This window comes from Ctenocephalides felis, unplaced genomic scaffold (assembly GCF_003426905.1).
Source record: "Ctenocephalides felis isolate EL2017-DRISC unplaced genomic scaffold, ASM342690v1 CF-g0.4_SCAFFOLD_01492, whole genome shotgun sequence".
Classification (NCBI taxonomy): Eukaryota; Metazoa; Arthropoda; class Insecta; order Siphonaptera; family Pulicidae; genus Ctenocephalides; species Ctenocephalides felis.
The window spans coordinates 29,786,253-29,803,626 of record NW_020537646.1 but is presented as its reverse complement, the minus strand read 5'-3'; the positions used below and the strand labels follow the sequence as shown (position 1 = coordinate 29,803,626).

The 17,374-nt window shown below is 27.9% G+C and overlaps 1 protein-coding gene across 1 annotated transcript; it reads left to right on the top strand.

Moving 5' to 3' along the window:
- Positions 1–10,199: 10,199 nt before the first annotated feature.
- LOC113371108 lies at positions 10,200–13,359 on the top strand. The gene is made up of 2 exons (XM_026611753.1): positions 10,200–10,881; positions 13,195–13,359. Exons 1-2 carry the CDS (start codon positions 10,200–10,202, stop codon positions 13,275–13,277), a joined length of 765 nt encoding a protein of 254 aa, XP_026467538.1. The 3' UTR covers positions 13,278–13,359.
- The last annotated feature ends 4,015 nt before the right edge of the window (positions 13,360–17,374 follow it).

Genomic DNA, 17,374 nt, shown 5'->3' with positions numbered 1-17,374 from the left:
GATCATATTATTTAAAGCAGTTCTACATTTAAGTCGCTCATATTATAAATGTATATGCATTTTGGCGTGAAGAGTAATTTGAAAAAAACATAATTATTATTTTTAGGTAAACGGTAAATATTAGTATATTATATTAAAAAATTGTAGACATGGGTACAGGACAACGTCTGTCGGGCCATCTAGTAAATTATAAAAAACTTTAAAAACCTTTTGAGACACTTTTTAAAAGCATAATTCTGATAATTCTCACTAATGTCATTACTCGAATTTTTAATTACGATGCGTGAAGTTCCAGCAGCTTGCATTAAGGCACGATGCCATGCACAACTAATTTTTTTAGCTATAAACCTTGCGGAGACCGAGACCTTTCCAAAGAATGCAAAATTGTCGAAATCGGTTAGTGCGTTCTGGAGTTATTTTGTCAGGAAGGAAAACCCGACCTATTTTTATATATATAGAAGATAATCAATTCATTTTTGCATATATCAAATGGATAGTGTTGCACTATTGTGAGAAGAAAGTGAAAATAATACTTGAAATAATCAATCATACTTACTAAATATTATCACCTAGTACAGTTAGGGCGAGGCACAAAGGACCACAACTAAACAACAATGCTCACAACTAACCTTTAATGTTATTGTTCTATTAATTGGGCAGATATTCTTGGTACAGCACTTTGCTGATTTTTTTCCATCTAAGAATTTAAGAATTAGTGCCTTAATAACTTAAATTGTACGGATAAAAATAATCCGAGTTATATTCAGTTACATATTGGGTCAAAGTACAAGGTTTAGATGCGATAGCATCTAGGCTATTAATTTCAGTTTTTGTTATATGTTATACGAGCAAGTTATTAAACTGAAATGACCGTTATAATGACATTAGTTTTAAAATCTAAGTTTTAGAGCACCATAAAACTTCACACTTAACTGATTTATGTAGTTAATTAAATATTGATTACTCTCAGAGTTGAGGATTATATAACTCCGACGAGTGATTTTATGATATATTACTTGACAAAATTAACGTTTCTGATTATTTATTGCGTTGCCTAGAGTTTATTCGAGTAATATAACACTATTAACTATTCAAGTAAAACACGGAAAATACAACAAATACATTTTTTTTATAAAATGGTTTTATAAATCACTTGTGAACGATAGCATTATGATATGTAGTATTTATTACTGCTTCTAATGTATCCTTCATATTATTTGTAATTTATCATGTCATGTGATTTACATTTTAAACTCAACTTTAGAAAAATGATGTTAAATCAAAACAATAAATACAAAATTAATTACAAGCCGAAAATCCTAAGAACTTTACTTTGATGTATGAGAGTCGACCTAAACTTCATACGCACAAGTTACTTTGTTACGTTATAATCTAATAATTATTGGTTTGTGAGGGATTGCATCAACCCTTAATATTATAGTATAAAATAAATCCTAAAATAATTTTAGCTTACCAAAAGATATTGTAAATATAGTATTGTGTTAGACATGATAACGAGAAAATAGTAGATTTTTGATTCATGAGAAAAAATTAATTACAAATTCTACAACTCTTCATTATACTTTTGTCAACTTTGCGTAGAATTTGTGGCACGAGCATCAAGCTAATGATAAGAATACCTACTAATTAAAATTGTGTGTATTCATTACAGTTTTATGTATGTATTATTTACTATTTTTCATTTATATTTATTGATTATTATTTACTTACTTTTTATATTATTTTATCTAGAACAAGGGCAAACGAATCTAGTGTAATCCAAAAAGTCCAGCCCGAAAATTACTCTCCTAGCCATCGAGAAAGCGACATCGTTTTGCCGCGACTAGATGAAACTTCAAATACTGCCAAAGACGCTGAAACCAGACGACAAGGTAAGTAAGATAAGAAGCTAAAAAAAACTTTGAACATATTCTTATATATAGTTTTTTCTCCTATAGAATATAGATCTGGTTTTCGAAATGTTAGCGATGAATCTCGATGTGTGACTGAACCCGTAAGCCGGCCCTGTCAATCGATTAGTCAGGGCGGTCCTACTTATAATGCAAGAAGCTGTATACTGCACAATAAACAAAGGTGATTTTATAATAGATTTTATAATAGATTAGATAAATTTAAGCATATTTTTGTTGAATAAATTTATAAGGTACTTAAATTAAACTTTATGGTAAGAGGCACTTAGAAACTTCGGCAAAGAATGGGATCAGTTTTTTTCATTCTGAACAAACTTTAATTATTTTAATGAGTTTGAAGTCCTTGAAATATCTGAAGTGCAGAGTAAATAGTCGAATGAGCATTATTAAATTCACTTTTGTCGTTTTATTGAAGTACTTTTTGGGTTCTCAAACAGCGATATATTCAAGTAATTTAAAAATTTCTAACAAATATCGTAGAATATCCATATCGTTCATTGTTAAATTACTTTATCTATCTCCTTGCAGTTAAGAGTAAAAAGATTTCATATCATATCATTGGTATTTTATGATGATTTTAAGGAAGTTTTAAACATTATAGAGTTGAGTTCTGTTATTATAAATGAATATTAAATTGTTTATCCAGAGATCACACAACAATAGACATGTGGAACGAATGTGAAGGAACAACAATACAACTCTACGATAGCCAAAATTCGGATACTTTTGCTCAGAGGGAAGACCTGAACTCTGATAATCAATCCTTGACTGACTACATACAAACAGATCCAAATTTTGCAAAGTCTCAAGATAATTATCGAATGAACTCGAGAGATGACACTGAACTTTATTACGCGTCAGTAAATTTAGATTACTACGATGAAGCAAAAAGCGGCCCTTCAGAAAATCACGAGGGAAAATATGGAAAAGATTTTTTAGCGGAAATGAGCGATGGGAATTTGAGAAACGTCACTAGTAAAAGCGAAAGGAAACATCATCACAGAAAGCACAGGAAACACGGGAAGAAAAAACGAAAACGTGTTTTCGTGGCGGCTGTAGATGAAAAGGCTAAGGTAAAGGTAAGTTTGAAATTATTTGAATAAAAATAAATATATAGATAGAGATCATGGTTATATTAAACATACTAAAATTTTACGGTCCTACGACATTCGGTTTAATTTAAAAAAATCATCAAAGTATGAAAAAATATGTCAAAAGTAGTTTTTGTGATGAGTCAAAATTTGAATTTTGTTAACGTTTTTTTCAAAGCCATTAGATTATACTCGATAAGTATAAGCCAAACTTAGGTTTGCCAAATGATAGGCCACAATTTCATTATAATAAGCAAAAAATTACTTTTTTCGCAATAATGTTACTATCTCACTCAGATTTATGGATTTTTGCATTATTTACAGAAATCACTTATCCATTATCTAAAATTATATTATATCTGAGTCAGCTAACAAACAGTGTACAAAACCTTTCTAGTTGTGTAAAAAATGTTACCATTAATTGAAATGGTCAAATACAATCAAGGACTACCAGTGCCAGTGTTTTCTCATAGCAAATGCTTAATATTTCACAAACTGATATATTAAGTTTTTTGAAAAGATTGTTTTTATATGAAATTAAATATCAAGGTGTAAGTGAAATTTTGCCTTAAGACCAAATTACATAAACTTCCTAATATGCATAATAATAAGAATTGAGATTTAGTAACATTTTAAATTGTGACAATAGAATTTAGAAATTTGGTCATTGCCCGTCATTTCTAAGTTTGCTAAATTAAAGTTAAGACTATAAATTCAACATTTTTTGTTAATTAATTCCGACAAACGGCCAGGTTGATCTGCAATTCTAGATCAAAGTCTAAAGAGCAAAATTCACAATTAATGGTTAATAGTTTTTGAATTTTCATAAATCGGTTCAGTGTTTTTGGCGTAAACATTAACAAAAAAAATTACGATTTTCTTGGCTTAAACATCTTGAAATTGCTGCAATCATTTTGAGACACCTTTGACGAAAGATCAAAATTCGGCTCGCATAAACACACACATACTTCTCTCAATTTTAGTGTAAAAAGATTGAGAATGACTTTAAACGTCAAGAAAACCTTTAGCTTTAAGTTTAGGATTTTCTCGCGAAAGTATAAAATACTTCTTCTGTACGATAATAATATTGAAATTAGATGAATGTTTTTCTGTATTATGATATAGCACAATTTCAATAAAATTTACTTGAATTTTAAAATGTATAGACAAAATTGATTAATAAGAGCTTCACTAATATAATGTTGTTAATTTTTAAGAATTATATTATTGTATTAATATATTTGTACTTTGAAGATTATTGCAAAATATATTTAAAGCGCCTAAGATAGTAATCATGAGAATTATTAGTTTTTATATTAGTTCGACAAATATAATAAAGTCAAGTTCTATGAAGATATAATTAACTTCCCGAAGGAGAAGTTTAGTTTTCATCAAAAAATCCGAATTGCAAATTTTGTGTTCTCTCGACGTTTCAAGCCATTCTGAATCGAATGAGACCAAATTTGGAAAAAGTATGTGTGTGTGCGTGTGTGTGTGAACAGATTTATAAATTTTTTATCAAACCGATCTGCTACTTACAAATGAAGTGATTCTTCTTCAAGTCTGATTCTCCAGACGTATAAATCTTAAGATATGTGTAATCTGTATATTTGACATTGACGAATATTGACACATTCAGGTGGTGGATCCGGACGAGTTGTCCCATAGGGCTCGATGGACCATCATTGCCACCGCGTGTTTGCTTCTGATGATGTGTTTGCTACTAGTCGGGATCACTCTCAGAATGGCACCTATCATTGATGACATGGGTGAGCATGAATTTTCGTAAAATATTTAATAACTTATAAATACATGTATTTTTTGTATATAATCGCAAATTTGATATGGGCATATATTAACAGAGAATCGGGAATATCCATAAAAAACATAATTTTTTTCAAACTAGGCTTCTTAACACAATTTAAGAAACCAAGTTCCGCTCATTTACTTTTAACTTGTTATTTTGTAATTAAAGCAAACATGTTGTTTTTAAAAGCATTTGGCAAAAAGAAATCAAATAAATTTTCATGAAAATGTAAAATGAGCGGGTTAAAAAAGTCTATATTATGTTTAGAAGGAGATATTTGTGGAATAAGTTTGGTTAACTTTATGAAATTGCTTATCTTTATGGAATTGGATTATTGTTCATGAGAAATGTTTATTCAGAATAGATTTGACTTTTTGTTTTTTTAGATAACCCTTTCCACTCGATGCCGTTAAAATTCATATTAATTTTGTAATTCGAGAGTGGAAAGGGTTAACTTTATCACACTTATGACTTTAGCATACTTATAACTTTAGCACTTATGACTTGAGGAAACTTATGGCTTTAGCACACTTGTTACCTAAAAGTGAGTTTACCTTGAAACAAGTCAAAAAAGTTCAATAATAATAAAAATAATTAATACCAATAATTAATTAAAATTTAAGATAGTATAAACTAAACAAACTCAATTAAAATGTGATATTACAGTATTTTATGTGAAAAGTCGTGTACAGAAATAGTGCAACGAGAATTTAGACAAACAAAGATTAAATTTATTTCAAACTGCATGTTGTTTTTATGTCTCTGTATAACAATAATATAGGTCCATCCATATGTTATGTAAATCGAATTCGATTGAAAGTGTAATTTTGTGTATGTTTCGCGTTCTCTTTATATTGCACGGATGTAAATCTAAAATAGCCCGATTATATCAGATCCGTATTTTTTTTAATTCAGATAACCAAATATGTTTTTGAATATTCAAATCAATAATTTGGTAATATAATGTATGTTTCACTGTAACATGAGTATTAACTATTATATCTTATGCATACTTGATATGCGACAACAACTCTAAAATAAATTTAAAAAAATATGCATTGTTAAAGTCGTTAAACGTTAAAAAATTTAAAAATTACTTGAAAATGAATTGTATATGTAAATATCATATAAGCAGTACGGTCTCTTATTTTCTATGAATATGATTCTTCATATTAATTCCAATTTATTTTACATTCTCCTACTTTTTGTATTAGAGTAAAGCTAACATATGTATCATCAACATATGTATATGTGTGTATATATAATAATTATATATGTATATATATATTTATATATATATATATATATATATATATATATAATTAGAAATTGAACATATATAAATTTTTATTACAAACAAGTATTGATTTTAAAATACTATATCATCAAAGTTTTACATCTACATATAATCTTTCAATTACAACTCTGTTATTCTGCGGTATTGAATACATATAACATATACGATTGTTTGATATATCGTTGATCTGATGTAAACATGGGTACGAAATACCTCTTAAAATCTCAAGATGTTCAGTTCGGTATCGACCATATTACGATCACCATGTGCACAAAATTAAATTTGTTAATTTTACATTTTCAATGATTTTATAATCAAATCGATGTTAATAGTACAGTGTCTTTTAAATAATGTGTGCCTATAAAACTGTCGATGTGCAAATTAATATCAAAAGCACTTTGAGTATTTAAAGAAGATTTCTGGAACTGCAAATTGTGTACTTACGTTCCAATTTATTTGTGTTGTTTAAGTGTATCCAGTGAAAATAAACATATATACATGTAGATATATAACAAATTTGTAAAATCAAAAATGCGAAATACTCATTTTCAGCTTCTGTTTCGTTTCAGTTTTTGCATTTGCTTTCATACCATTTATGCATGATTCATTGATAATGATTAACTATAATATTCTCTAAAATACACATAAAATCTAAATTTGTTGCACTCGAAAGTGATCCAAAATAGTTTATTTGCATTCATATAACACAGGCCGAGTGCATCTATGTTTATAGTATGCTTCTCCCATAAATTTTGAAAACGTAAATTGTAGAATTACTATAATATGCATATATATATATATATATATATATATATAAAGATAAATTTGTATGATAAATCATTTTCAGGTATTACAATTCTCGTCTTGTATAGTTATCATTACTTGATTTGGCAAAAATGTAGTGTGTTAGATTAATCATTAGCGTACGGATTAATCATTAAATCTAAGCTACCCTCGTTTAGAAGGGGTTTTATGACTCATATACACAAAAAACACATGTCACTTATAACAAACTAAAATGAACTAAATACAATTTTGGATTTACACCTGCTTCATCATTTTTTTGTTAGGTTTCAAGTTTATTTATTATCCCATCAATTCAATGTTGAGTTAAATTTAGAAAACATTCTATTGAATGGATGGAAACATTCTATTGTATCAAGTAACATCTGTACTAGTATCGGTCTTCAAGCACACAGTAAAAACATCAACATAAATTAATATAAACATATGTAAATATGCGTTAGATTCATATGTTTGTTGAATTATATTTATATAATTGCTAATAATATGTAAAGCCTGGACGCAAAATTAATGACAATATAAACAGATATTGCACGCATCTTGGTTTTTATAGAGCGTATCAATTTTATGAAAAATCTACATATAAATATATAATGTTCTAAAATAATTAAATTTTCAATGCGGAGTAAACGTATTTCAAAAGGTACAGGGCGTCTCCACCGCGCTGAATGTACAATGTAGCAACATGTACTCTAAGTTTTTATATATACACTAGCTGACCCGGCAAACGTTGTTTTGCTAATGTAAATGTAAGTAATGCTCTTTTTCAGTCTTGGTCGCGGCATTATTATTAAACTTCACTTCACCTTATATATATATATATATATATATAGTCTTGGTCGCGGCATTATTATTAAACTTCACTTCACCTTATATATATATATATATGAATTAGAATGAAAAACGGGCTCTAAACTACCTCTCTGCCACCAATTACTGAGCCACAGCAACGCGTGGCCGGGCTAGCTAGTATTTTTTTTATATATATAAATATACTATCAATTGAACTGAAAATCGGGATAAAAAAGTCCGGCCTAGTATCCTAAGTCCTTCTCCTGGCTCTAAACTATCTCCCTGCCAATTTTCATCTAAATCGGTTCAGCCGTTCGTGAGTTATAAGTGTTAGCACATAAAGCGATCCTCTTTTATATATATATATATAAATATACTATCAATTGAACTGAAAATCGGGATAAAAAGTATCCTAAGTCCTTCTCCTGGCTCTAAACTACCTCCCTGCCAATTTTCATCTAAATCGGTTCAGCCGTTCGTGAGTTATAAGTGTTAGCACATAAAGCGATCCTCTTTTATATATATAGATATATATAATATATATATATATGTATATATATATATATATATATTACAAATGTATTCTGAGTGGATAATAGATATTAATTTGGAAATATGAACAAACAACACTCTTTTTGCACTAATTTATTAAATAATAATTTTCACAAACGTTTCGAGACTAGGTTTGTCTCATCATCAGTGTGTTATAATTAAAAAATAGAGTTAAATTTTTATTAGACAAACAATCAATAACCACACATTGCTCAAATCACTTGTCTGTATCAGAAAATAAATGTTTTGTGAATTTTCCATATATAGACAAAGATTTACACCTTTTATCTAAAAGGCTTTTTAATAAACATAATATTAACATATCCGTGTCACCCTTACTACAACTGCAAGACATATACACAAACATTAAAGACAATACACCTATTAAAAAAAGAAAAGATGTGGTATACAAAATAAACTGTTTGAACTGTGAGTCATCTTATATTGGGCAAACATGCCAAAATTTAGAAAAAAGATTAAGACAGCACGAATTACAAAGCAAACAAAGTAAGAATAATAACATTCAACAAAAAAGTACACTTGTAGACCACGCTATCTCTAACAGCCATAGTTTCGATTTCAATAATCCGCACATTTTATATTATGAACAAGATTTATTTAAAAGAAGTATAGCAGAATCGATGTTAATAGCCCATACAAGTAACACAGTAAATTTACGGACAGATACCAATATATTACATGATACATACCTGAATCTCATTCATACTTTGTAACTTATGTATAGATGTACATACACTTTTAATTATAACAATGTATAACAAATCTTATAAACAAACCATCTCATCATAGAATATTTTTTCTCCTAACGACATCTATTTTTCAACTGGACCCTAATCCTTTTTTTTTTCCTATCTGATTGAGTGACTTTACAATTTCAAGTGGTTTTCAAGTAGGAGAGAATACGAATACCGAAGACAGTGGTATGCAGCGTGCAGTGAACGACTTGTAATGAAAAACACAACATGCTAATTTAGATTTCCATATTTTAAAAATTTTTTTAATTATAACACACTGATGATGAGACAAACCTAGTCTCGAAACGTTTGTGAAAATTATTATTTAATAAATTAGTGCAAAAAGAGTGTTGTTTGTTCATATTTCCAAATTAATATATATATATATTCTAATTTGTTTATCAAAAATACTGTAACATATTTATAAATTTTTAAGCATCTAATTTTTGCGATACGTCTACGAACCATGCATAATTACTTTTATGTGGAAATATTTATTCAGCCCATTATTTATATTCATATCATAAACACTGCATGATGAAACTATTCTGAAATATGCTACGGCGGTTTGATTTATGATATCAAATATTTACAGCTTGGATAAATTTAAATTCTATCGATATATTTATAGATTGAAATTCAATTTCACACATTTGACTATGTGTTCAAGTACGAATTGATTTTCAAATAACGAGAAAATATGTTACATCATATGACCTATGAGATTACTATTACTTTATCATTGTTTGATATATTATTATAAATAATTTTAAATTTAGTATAAAAAAGTATAATGCACTAATTTGAGAGAAAGTTTTTCAAATTTCATAAAATCATATCATTTTTAGTGTGCTTGCATGCTCAGTAGATAATATAAGCAAGCGTAAATTTTATCTCATCTATAACAACTCAAAATATTTTTTTTAATTTTTAATAGTGCTAGCGTGTGTATAGAATTCATAAAAATAAAATTCTATGATTTCTCAAGCATAAATGTGAAGATTGCTTGCAATAGAGTTTAGCTAACAAGTAAGACTTTTGTCTGAAATGTGAAATGTGCAAACATAAACTATACGTGTTGAATTGCAAAAACACTTTATTATGTCATAGCTGTTCAAACTTTTTGGTGTTCTAATTTATAAATCGATAAACAATTTAACGTTATAAATCATGAATAGTAACGAATCCAGACGTATTTCTGCAACAAGCTTAAGTCCAGGGATTCCTTTAATGGACGCATCGTTCCCGTTTGCAAATGCAGTTGCCTTATACATCGATGATAACTCAGGTTGCTCTAGTCGTGGAAATACTCCTTCTCCGCGGTTTTCTAAAAAGAGTGATACTATACCAGTAATATACTTAGATTCATATGACGATATTTTAACTGTAACATCAAGTGGACAAAGCGTGAATCATGGCTTGATACTTTCGCCGTCTATTGAAATTTACGAGTTGGGGCCGACTGTAAGTTCTAAGAAACGCGGTTCTAAGCATATTAGAAGACACAGTGAACGACCGGCGAGGGTGCGGAAACATTCTGCGCCTTTGATGAGGAGTAATTCTGCGCAAGTACAAAGGAAGAAATCTGACTCCGGGCTAAGTAAGTCTAGGAGAAGTAGCACGCAATCAAGGCAGAAATTCAGCGATGAATTAATGAAACCAGTTACACCAGAAGCGCACAGGAAAGAGAGTAGAAGACGAAGAGCTGTTCTTATAGTTATGATAGTGTTTTTAGTTCTGGTGGCAGCAAGCGTTTTGGCTGTAGTTGTTACGCTGACTCACACTACAGCAGACAATTCTACATTGACTTATTATACATTTGCAAAGCCTTCAGTACAAGCTAGATCTATAGGTTTGTTCATAGGAATTCATACAAAAAGATTACTAACACTTCATAACTTTCTGATAGACAATATTTTAACTAATACGTACTATTGAAATTAACAATTATATTTTCAACAGTAGTCTTTATAACAGTACTCTTGTTACGGTTCATGTTAAGATTATTTTAAAAAACCTGATTTTTTTTTTCACAAAAAAACATGCAAAAGTATCACTATTACTTTTCAATATTCTTATAGACAATATTAAAATTAATACCTTTAAAATTATCTATAATATTTAACGACAGTAATCTTCACAAAGTCACTGTTTTCGGTATAGTTTGTATTTATTTATCAAAACATGCATTTCATCATTTTCTTTGGTCTTTGATCTATATTTCTTGACAATTATTTCAACAACGTAGTAATTTACTACATTAATAATATACAGTTGGTGAAATAATTATCAAGAAATGTAGATAAAATAGTTTACTGGTTTACCGATTCATACACCGGTAAAATTGGCTTATAAATATATATACACACTGGTATACTTGGTATACTCGTGTATAAGTTGGTGATTAATTCGATGGGGCATTTTACATTTTTACTGCAGCAGTTTCTTGATTTTACTTGTGATATAACGGTGCTTGATTCATAATTCATGTAAATATTTTAACATTTAATTAACAAGAATTAATCATTTAATTAACAAGTATGTGTCTATCACAGTAGTCAACTTGTAGTAGAAGTGATAAAAGATTTATTGAAAATATCCACACGCCTAATTTGGTGATTAATTTGAAGGGTCATTTTACATTTAATTGAATGTATACATTTTGCCATCAAAATTTTATATTTTGTTTTACGATAGTAAAACTTTAGATAGTAAGTTCATGAATATACTTCTTTCTTATTAAGGGTTATATGCATTTATTTCATTACTTTGAATGGTATATGAATTATATTTTTTATAAATTTTGAGACAGTAGTCAATTTGTAGTAAAAATGGTTCAACCTTAATGCAATTACACTCTTACATTTAGATGATATATGAATTTGCAAGATTTATCCACTCGCATAAATTCGTGATTATTTCGAGGGTTAGTTTTGCATTTAATTTATCATGTATTCATTTATTCAAAGTTACGCAAACTAGTAACTATCATAGAACGAGGGCATATTATGCTATCATTTAGTATGAAATTGACCCATTTGCGTTCATACAATATTATAAGACTCCGTTAATATAAAAATCCAGAATCATATCCAAATATGCCTAGATTCATAATATCGTAAAAAAAATTATTCTCATTTTTAAACAGTAACCAAAAAGTAAAATGAGAGTTGTACTTCGAAGCTTTTCGCTGCTTTTTATATAGCAACCTAAAGATTCGCCTATTTGATTATTATTTAATCACTTTTAACATTTTATCTAATACTAATTATATATTTCAATTAGATGCATGAATGCCCGGAAATGGCTATTTATACTTGTAAACTATCTATATTTTCAAATAAAAATGGATATCACCACTATTTATATTTAGGAAGAAAAATATTGATTGATTCATACAATTACACCGTTCAATTTATATCTTATAAACACAAGCAAAAATTATCAACCGTATAACTCAATTATTAATTCGGGGAATTGTTTTACATTTAATTAATCGTGTTTCTATTTATTCAACACTTGATATCTCAAATATAGAATTATAAATATATATTTTAAAAATGTAAATGGTACAAATTATATGTATATAAAATATTATTGTTCACAAATATTGAATTTAAATTAGTTTATCTGTGATTGTTCATCTGATTATCAAAGAAAATTTGAATATTATATATGTATCAATAATGTAACTCACATATATAAAAATATGCGGGCGCACGTCTTAGGGGGTGCTAAAATGAGATTCAGATATGAAATTTTTGGTTTGCAATATCATTCAAAAAATATATTATTTCTTTGCATTTTTTACTAATCTTGGACAATATTTTTTAAACTTAACTTTGAAACAACAATCTGATAGACGATGGGAAAGTATAGATTAATACAAATACTGCGTCCCTTACGATATCAATTAGGAGAAGTTTACGATGTAATTTTGGATATTTTAAATAATGAAAAATTAAATTAATCCAACATGAAATACCAGTGTTATGTTTAATAATTAGAGGCTAGAATTTTTTTGCTCTCTATGATTTACTCAATAGAATAAATTGCATAAAGTCGATATAAATATAATATATATATATATATATATATATATATATATCATAGGTATAGGTACCAATTTCAATGTCACCCTAATTTGAATTCATTTCATTCACAGTCCGGGAGGAAAATGAGCGATTGATGCGAGAGGCAATGAACAGGGAAATATATACAAATCCGAATGCAACAGATGGCAAATAGCAAAATATGATTATCAGTGCGGACACACGTGAATACATTCAATATTTAGGCAAATACTCTAGGAAACATCATGCCACACATGAATTGGATGTTATAGATAAACAGTGTATTAAGTCCTGTTATTTTATCGCATGATACTAGTAGATATCATAAATATTATTGAAATATTGCCAATTATTTTGATATAATTATGAAAATTATTTTTTGCTGTATAATTGGCAGAATTATTCTGATTCAAGATTAAATAATGGTCATTAATGGGCAACAAACAAGAGTTTACAAAAATTGGATTGATTCCATCGAGACATCAAAATAAGCTACAAAAATTTGTGGCAATTTTATCTATTATATTCGAAGCAAAGAATGTAGCAATAAGGTAGCCTATGGTAGCCTGTCTTATTTTAGTAGAGAATAATTAAGCCGATGCATTTAACCACTTAAAGTTTTGAACGCTTGAACAAAATCCTATCATTGATCGCAATTGAAAGCTAATAAAAAAATTGAAATAATTGATTAGGGATATGTTTTTCAAAATTTATTTGAGATCTATACATTTCGTCTAACGTCTTACCTTTCATTCAGTATCAAATTTTGGTATCCTTATATGACAATTAACGAAAACACTATTACTCTATGGTCTAAATTCTATGAATTAGAAAAAATCCCAAACTCAGAACAGTCAGTACACAGTTTCGATAACTTACTAAATATCTATACATTTGTGTGGTTTGTTGTAACGAGCACATTCTAATACATGGAGCATAGTATTTTCATTAAGGATACCAAATTTTGGCATGTCCACTGAATGAAGGCTAGAATGTTAGCCGAAACGTATAGATTTCTAAAAAAATTTTAAAAACATTCATACATTTTTTATTTGAAGCAACGCTCAATTTTTAAACCTAACTAATATATAATATATCAAAATCAAAATTTTACAAATATATATGAATATATATAGATATTATATATATATATATATATATATATATATATATACGAGGTGTGTTCAAAAAGTACCCGGAATTACTAATAATTAAATTTCGCGGGTCTGGAGTGTCTGATTGTCAAAATTTTTTTTTTATTGTGTTGGTATACATGCCCCTAAAGTATGATGAAATTTTCAGCTATATTCACTGTTTACTTTGTCTGTGGTAGTCGCTAAGGTTCGACGTGTTTTTCTGAGCTCGGCGATTTTTACAATGGAAGAATTGAAAAGTCAAAGAATTTGTATTAAATTTTGCGTAAAAAATGAAATAAAGTGTTGCAAAGTGCAAAAATTCACCAGATATGGCTCCGTGTGACTTTTTCCTATTCCCAAAGTTGAAGAGACCCATGAAAGGACGGCGGTTTTCCTCGATTGAAGAAAATCGCTGAGAGTGCTCAAGGACATATCAAAAAGTGAATATCAAGGGTGCTTCGAAAATTGGAAAAAACGCTGGCATAAGTGTATTATATCTGGGGGGGACTACTTTGAAGGGGACCACATTAATGTAGACGAATAAATAAATATTTTTTTGAAAAAACGAAAATTCCGGGTACTTTTTGAACAGACCTCGTATATAACAACAATATTGCTCACAGTCAGTATAATTTATGCCAATTATATATCATATTATTTTGCATACTAACAAAGGATTTTAAATTTCATCAAACATTGCTATTGATCAATTTGTGATATAAGCCAAAATATTTCATGTTATAATACAAATTCAGTTTAATACCTTTTTATCGTGTAAGCGAAATTGTGTTATTTTGTCAAGTAGATAGATGTACTTGACTGATTAGGCAAATTCCAGAATTTTGCGTATTAAGAAACAATTATATAAAATTCGGTTTCCTCATGTTAGTGTTCATATAAAGTTAGCGAATGTGCATTTTTATAAAATATATGATATGTATAGATCATCATAACAATATAATAATATCATTATATGGACATACGAGCTTATTTATAAATTATTAGTGTATTTTGTGTCAATGATTTTTAGATTTATAACATTCAAGTGGACTCTTTCAAAAGGTATTCATATTTAAATGTATATATTATACATGTATAGTTATAAATGTTGTTAATTGACTTATTCGAAAATATTTATATTTCATCAATATTGAAAATACGGCAGTAAATTATATTAGAATACAATATTAAAAAATAAATCAATTATTCAAAGACTAAGGCCTCATTTTGTGGCAACCTGTCCAATTCATATCTAGATCATCACTAAAATAAGAAGTTTCCATAAATTGAAACTAAATTTAAAATTCTATCCCATTAGACGAACGTGCATTGTAACTAAAAATCCTATTACAATATAAATAATTGAGAAATTCTTAAATTCTTTGATATTCTTCAAGCACAAAATAATGTTTAAAATTTGAGGTCGTCAATACAACTGCTGAAATTGATTTAATTACTTCTGTATAATAATTTGATAGTGTTAAAGATGAATGTTAAAATACGTAGAAATTTATTGAACCTATTTAATTCTAGTTTATCCATGTTTGAACCACAAATATATGCATATATCATAGAATAATGAAAAATAAGAGAATATATATAATCAATTTGCTTTAGGCGAAAGAAAAATATAAAATAATTAATATGTTAATTCAAATGATTGTATTTTGCATTATTTGTAAATGTGGAAATTTTTATAAAAGATAGAAACATTGGCGATCCTCAATCCTCTATACTAGTATATATGTACTTGCTGGTTAGCTATTTTAAATCAAAACTATAAAAAAAATATTTAAGAAATAACTTCTATATTATCGATTCAAATAAATAAATATAAACTAAACGTAATATTGGTTAAAAATAGAGCCTAATATTTTAATAGACATATAATGCCTACGATTTAAAGTACTGCTGTACAAAGCACGAAATTTAATTCTTTTTTTCTAGTAGTTAAAATAATCTAGTGTTAATGCAATAAATTCTAAACTACGATATTATGCACTTTTATGCAAATATCAAGACATGAAATATCATTATAAATGTAGAAAAAATATTCTAAACCTCTGACTAATCTTTGGTTTCGAAGAAAGATTTGTTATTTCATCCAATATTAATTATTTAGACAATCAGATCATTTAAAAGTTACCATAACCTGTATCATTTTGGAAGAAATATTGATGACGGTATATCAATGTTTAAATCTTAAAATAATTTATGTCGATGTTGTTAAAATTATATAAAAATACATACATACAAATGAATGTATGCATGAACATATATGATTGTTAATTCGTATTAGAATATTTTTATGATGTATAATAAAATTGTTTAAGAGAAAACTATTGAACTTCTTTTCAAATCCTTATTTTTTCAGTGATATCTTTAAATTTAATTTTATGTCTATTAATTTTATTTCCATATGCTATGTTTTTGCATTGAATAGCGAGATCAAAGTAATACTTATATCTTTTGTACAGTAGAGATTATTAAAAACTACCCTTTGTGGAACGGCTTATTGGAAACAATATGCCTAACTTGGAATTACGTAATATAGATATAGTATACTATATCTTATATTAAAAAATATATCATGAAACCTTTTAAATCTCACGAACATTGTACTCTATTAAAGCATATTGTATCAAGCATATCTATTGTAGCAAAATAAAATATCTGCAACAAATATATAAAAATGTTGATTATATTGAAGACAAAATAAGAAAGACGAAATAAATGTTGCTCTTAAAGAATATGAATCTCGTAGCACAAATTTTCAAAAGAAAAAACCAACATCTTGATTGAAGTGTTTGATTGTAAAGTTAAAAGGTCAAAGAAAATAAAATGATTATTATTAAAATAAAATAAAAGTACAAACTATAAACTTCGCCTAGCTTAAGCTTTACACATTTTAAGGATTTAAGAGTCTAATTATTCTTTTAAATTACCATAATTAGTGTAAATATTTTTTCATTTCATTTTGTGCATTGATTTTTTTTAAATAGCATATTTCACATCAGATCTGTCCATTAATAGAATTATATTGTTAAAAAAGCGCGTTTTATTCAAATATTCTTCACAATAAGGCAACATTAGCGCAAGCATGACAGATACGCCGCATATCGAAGCCGCTTACAAA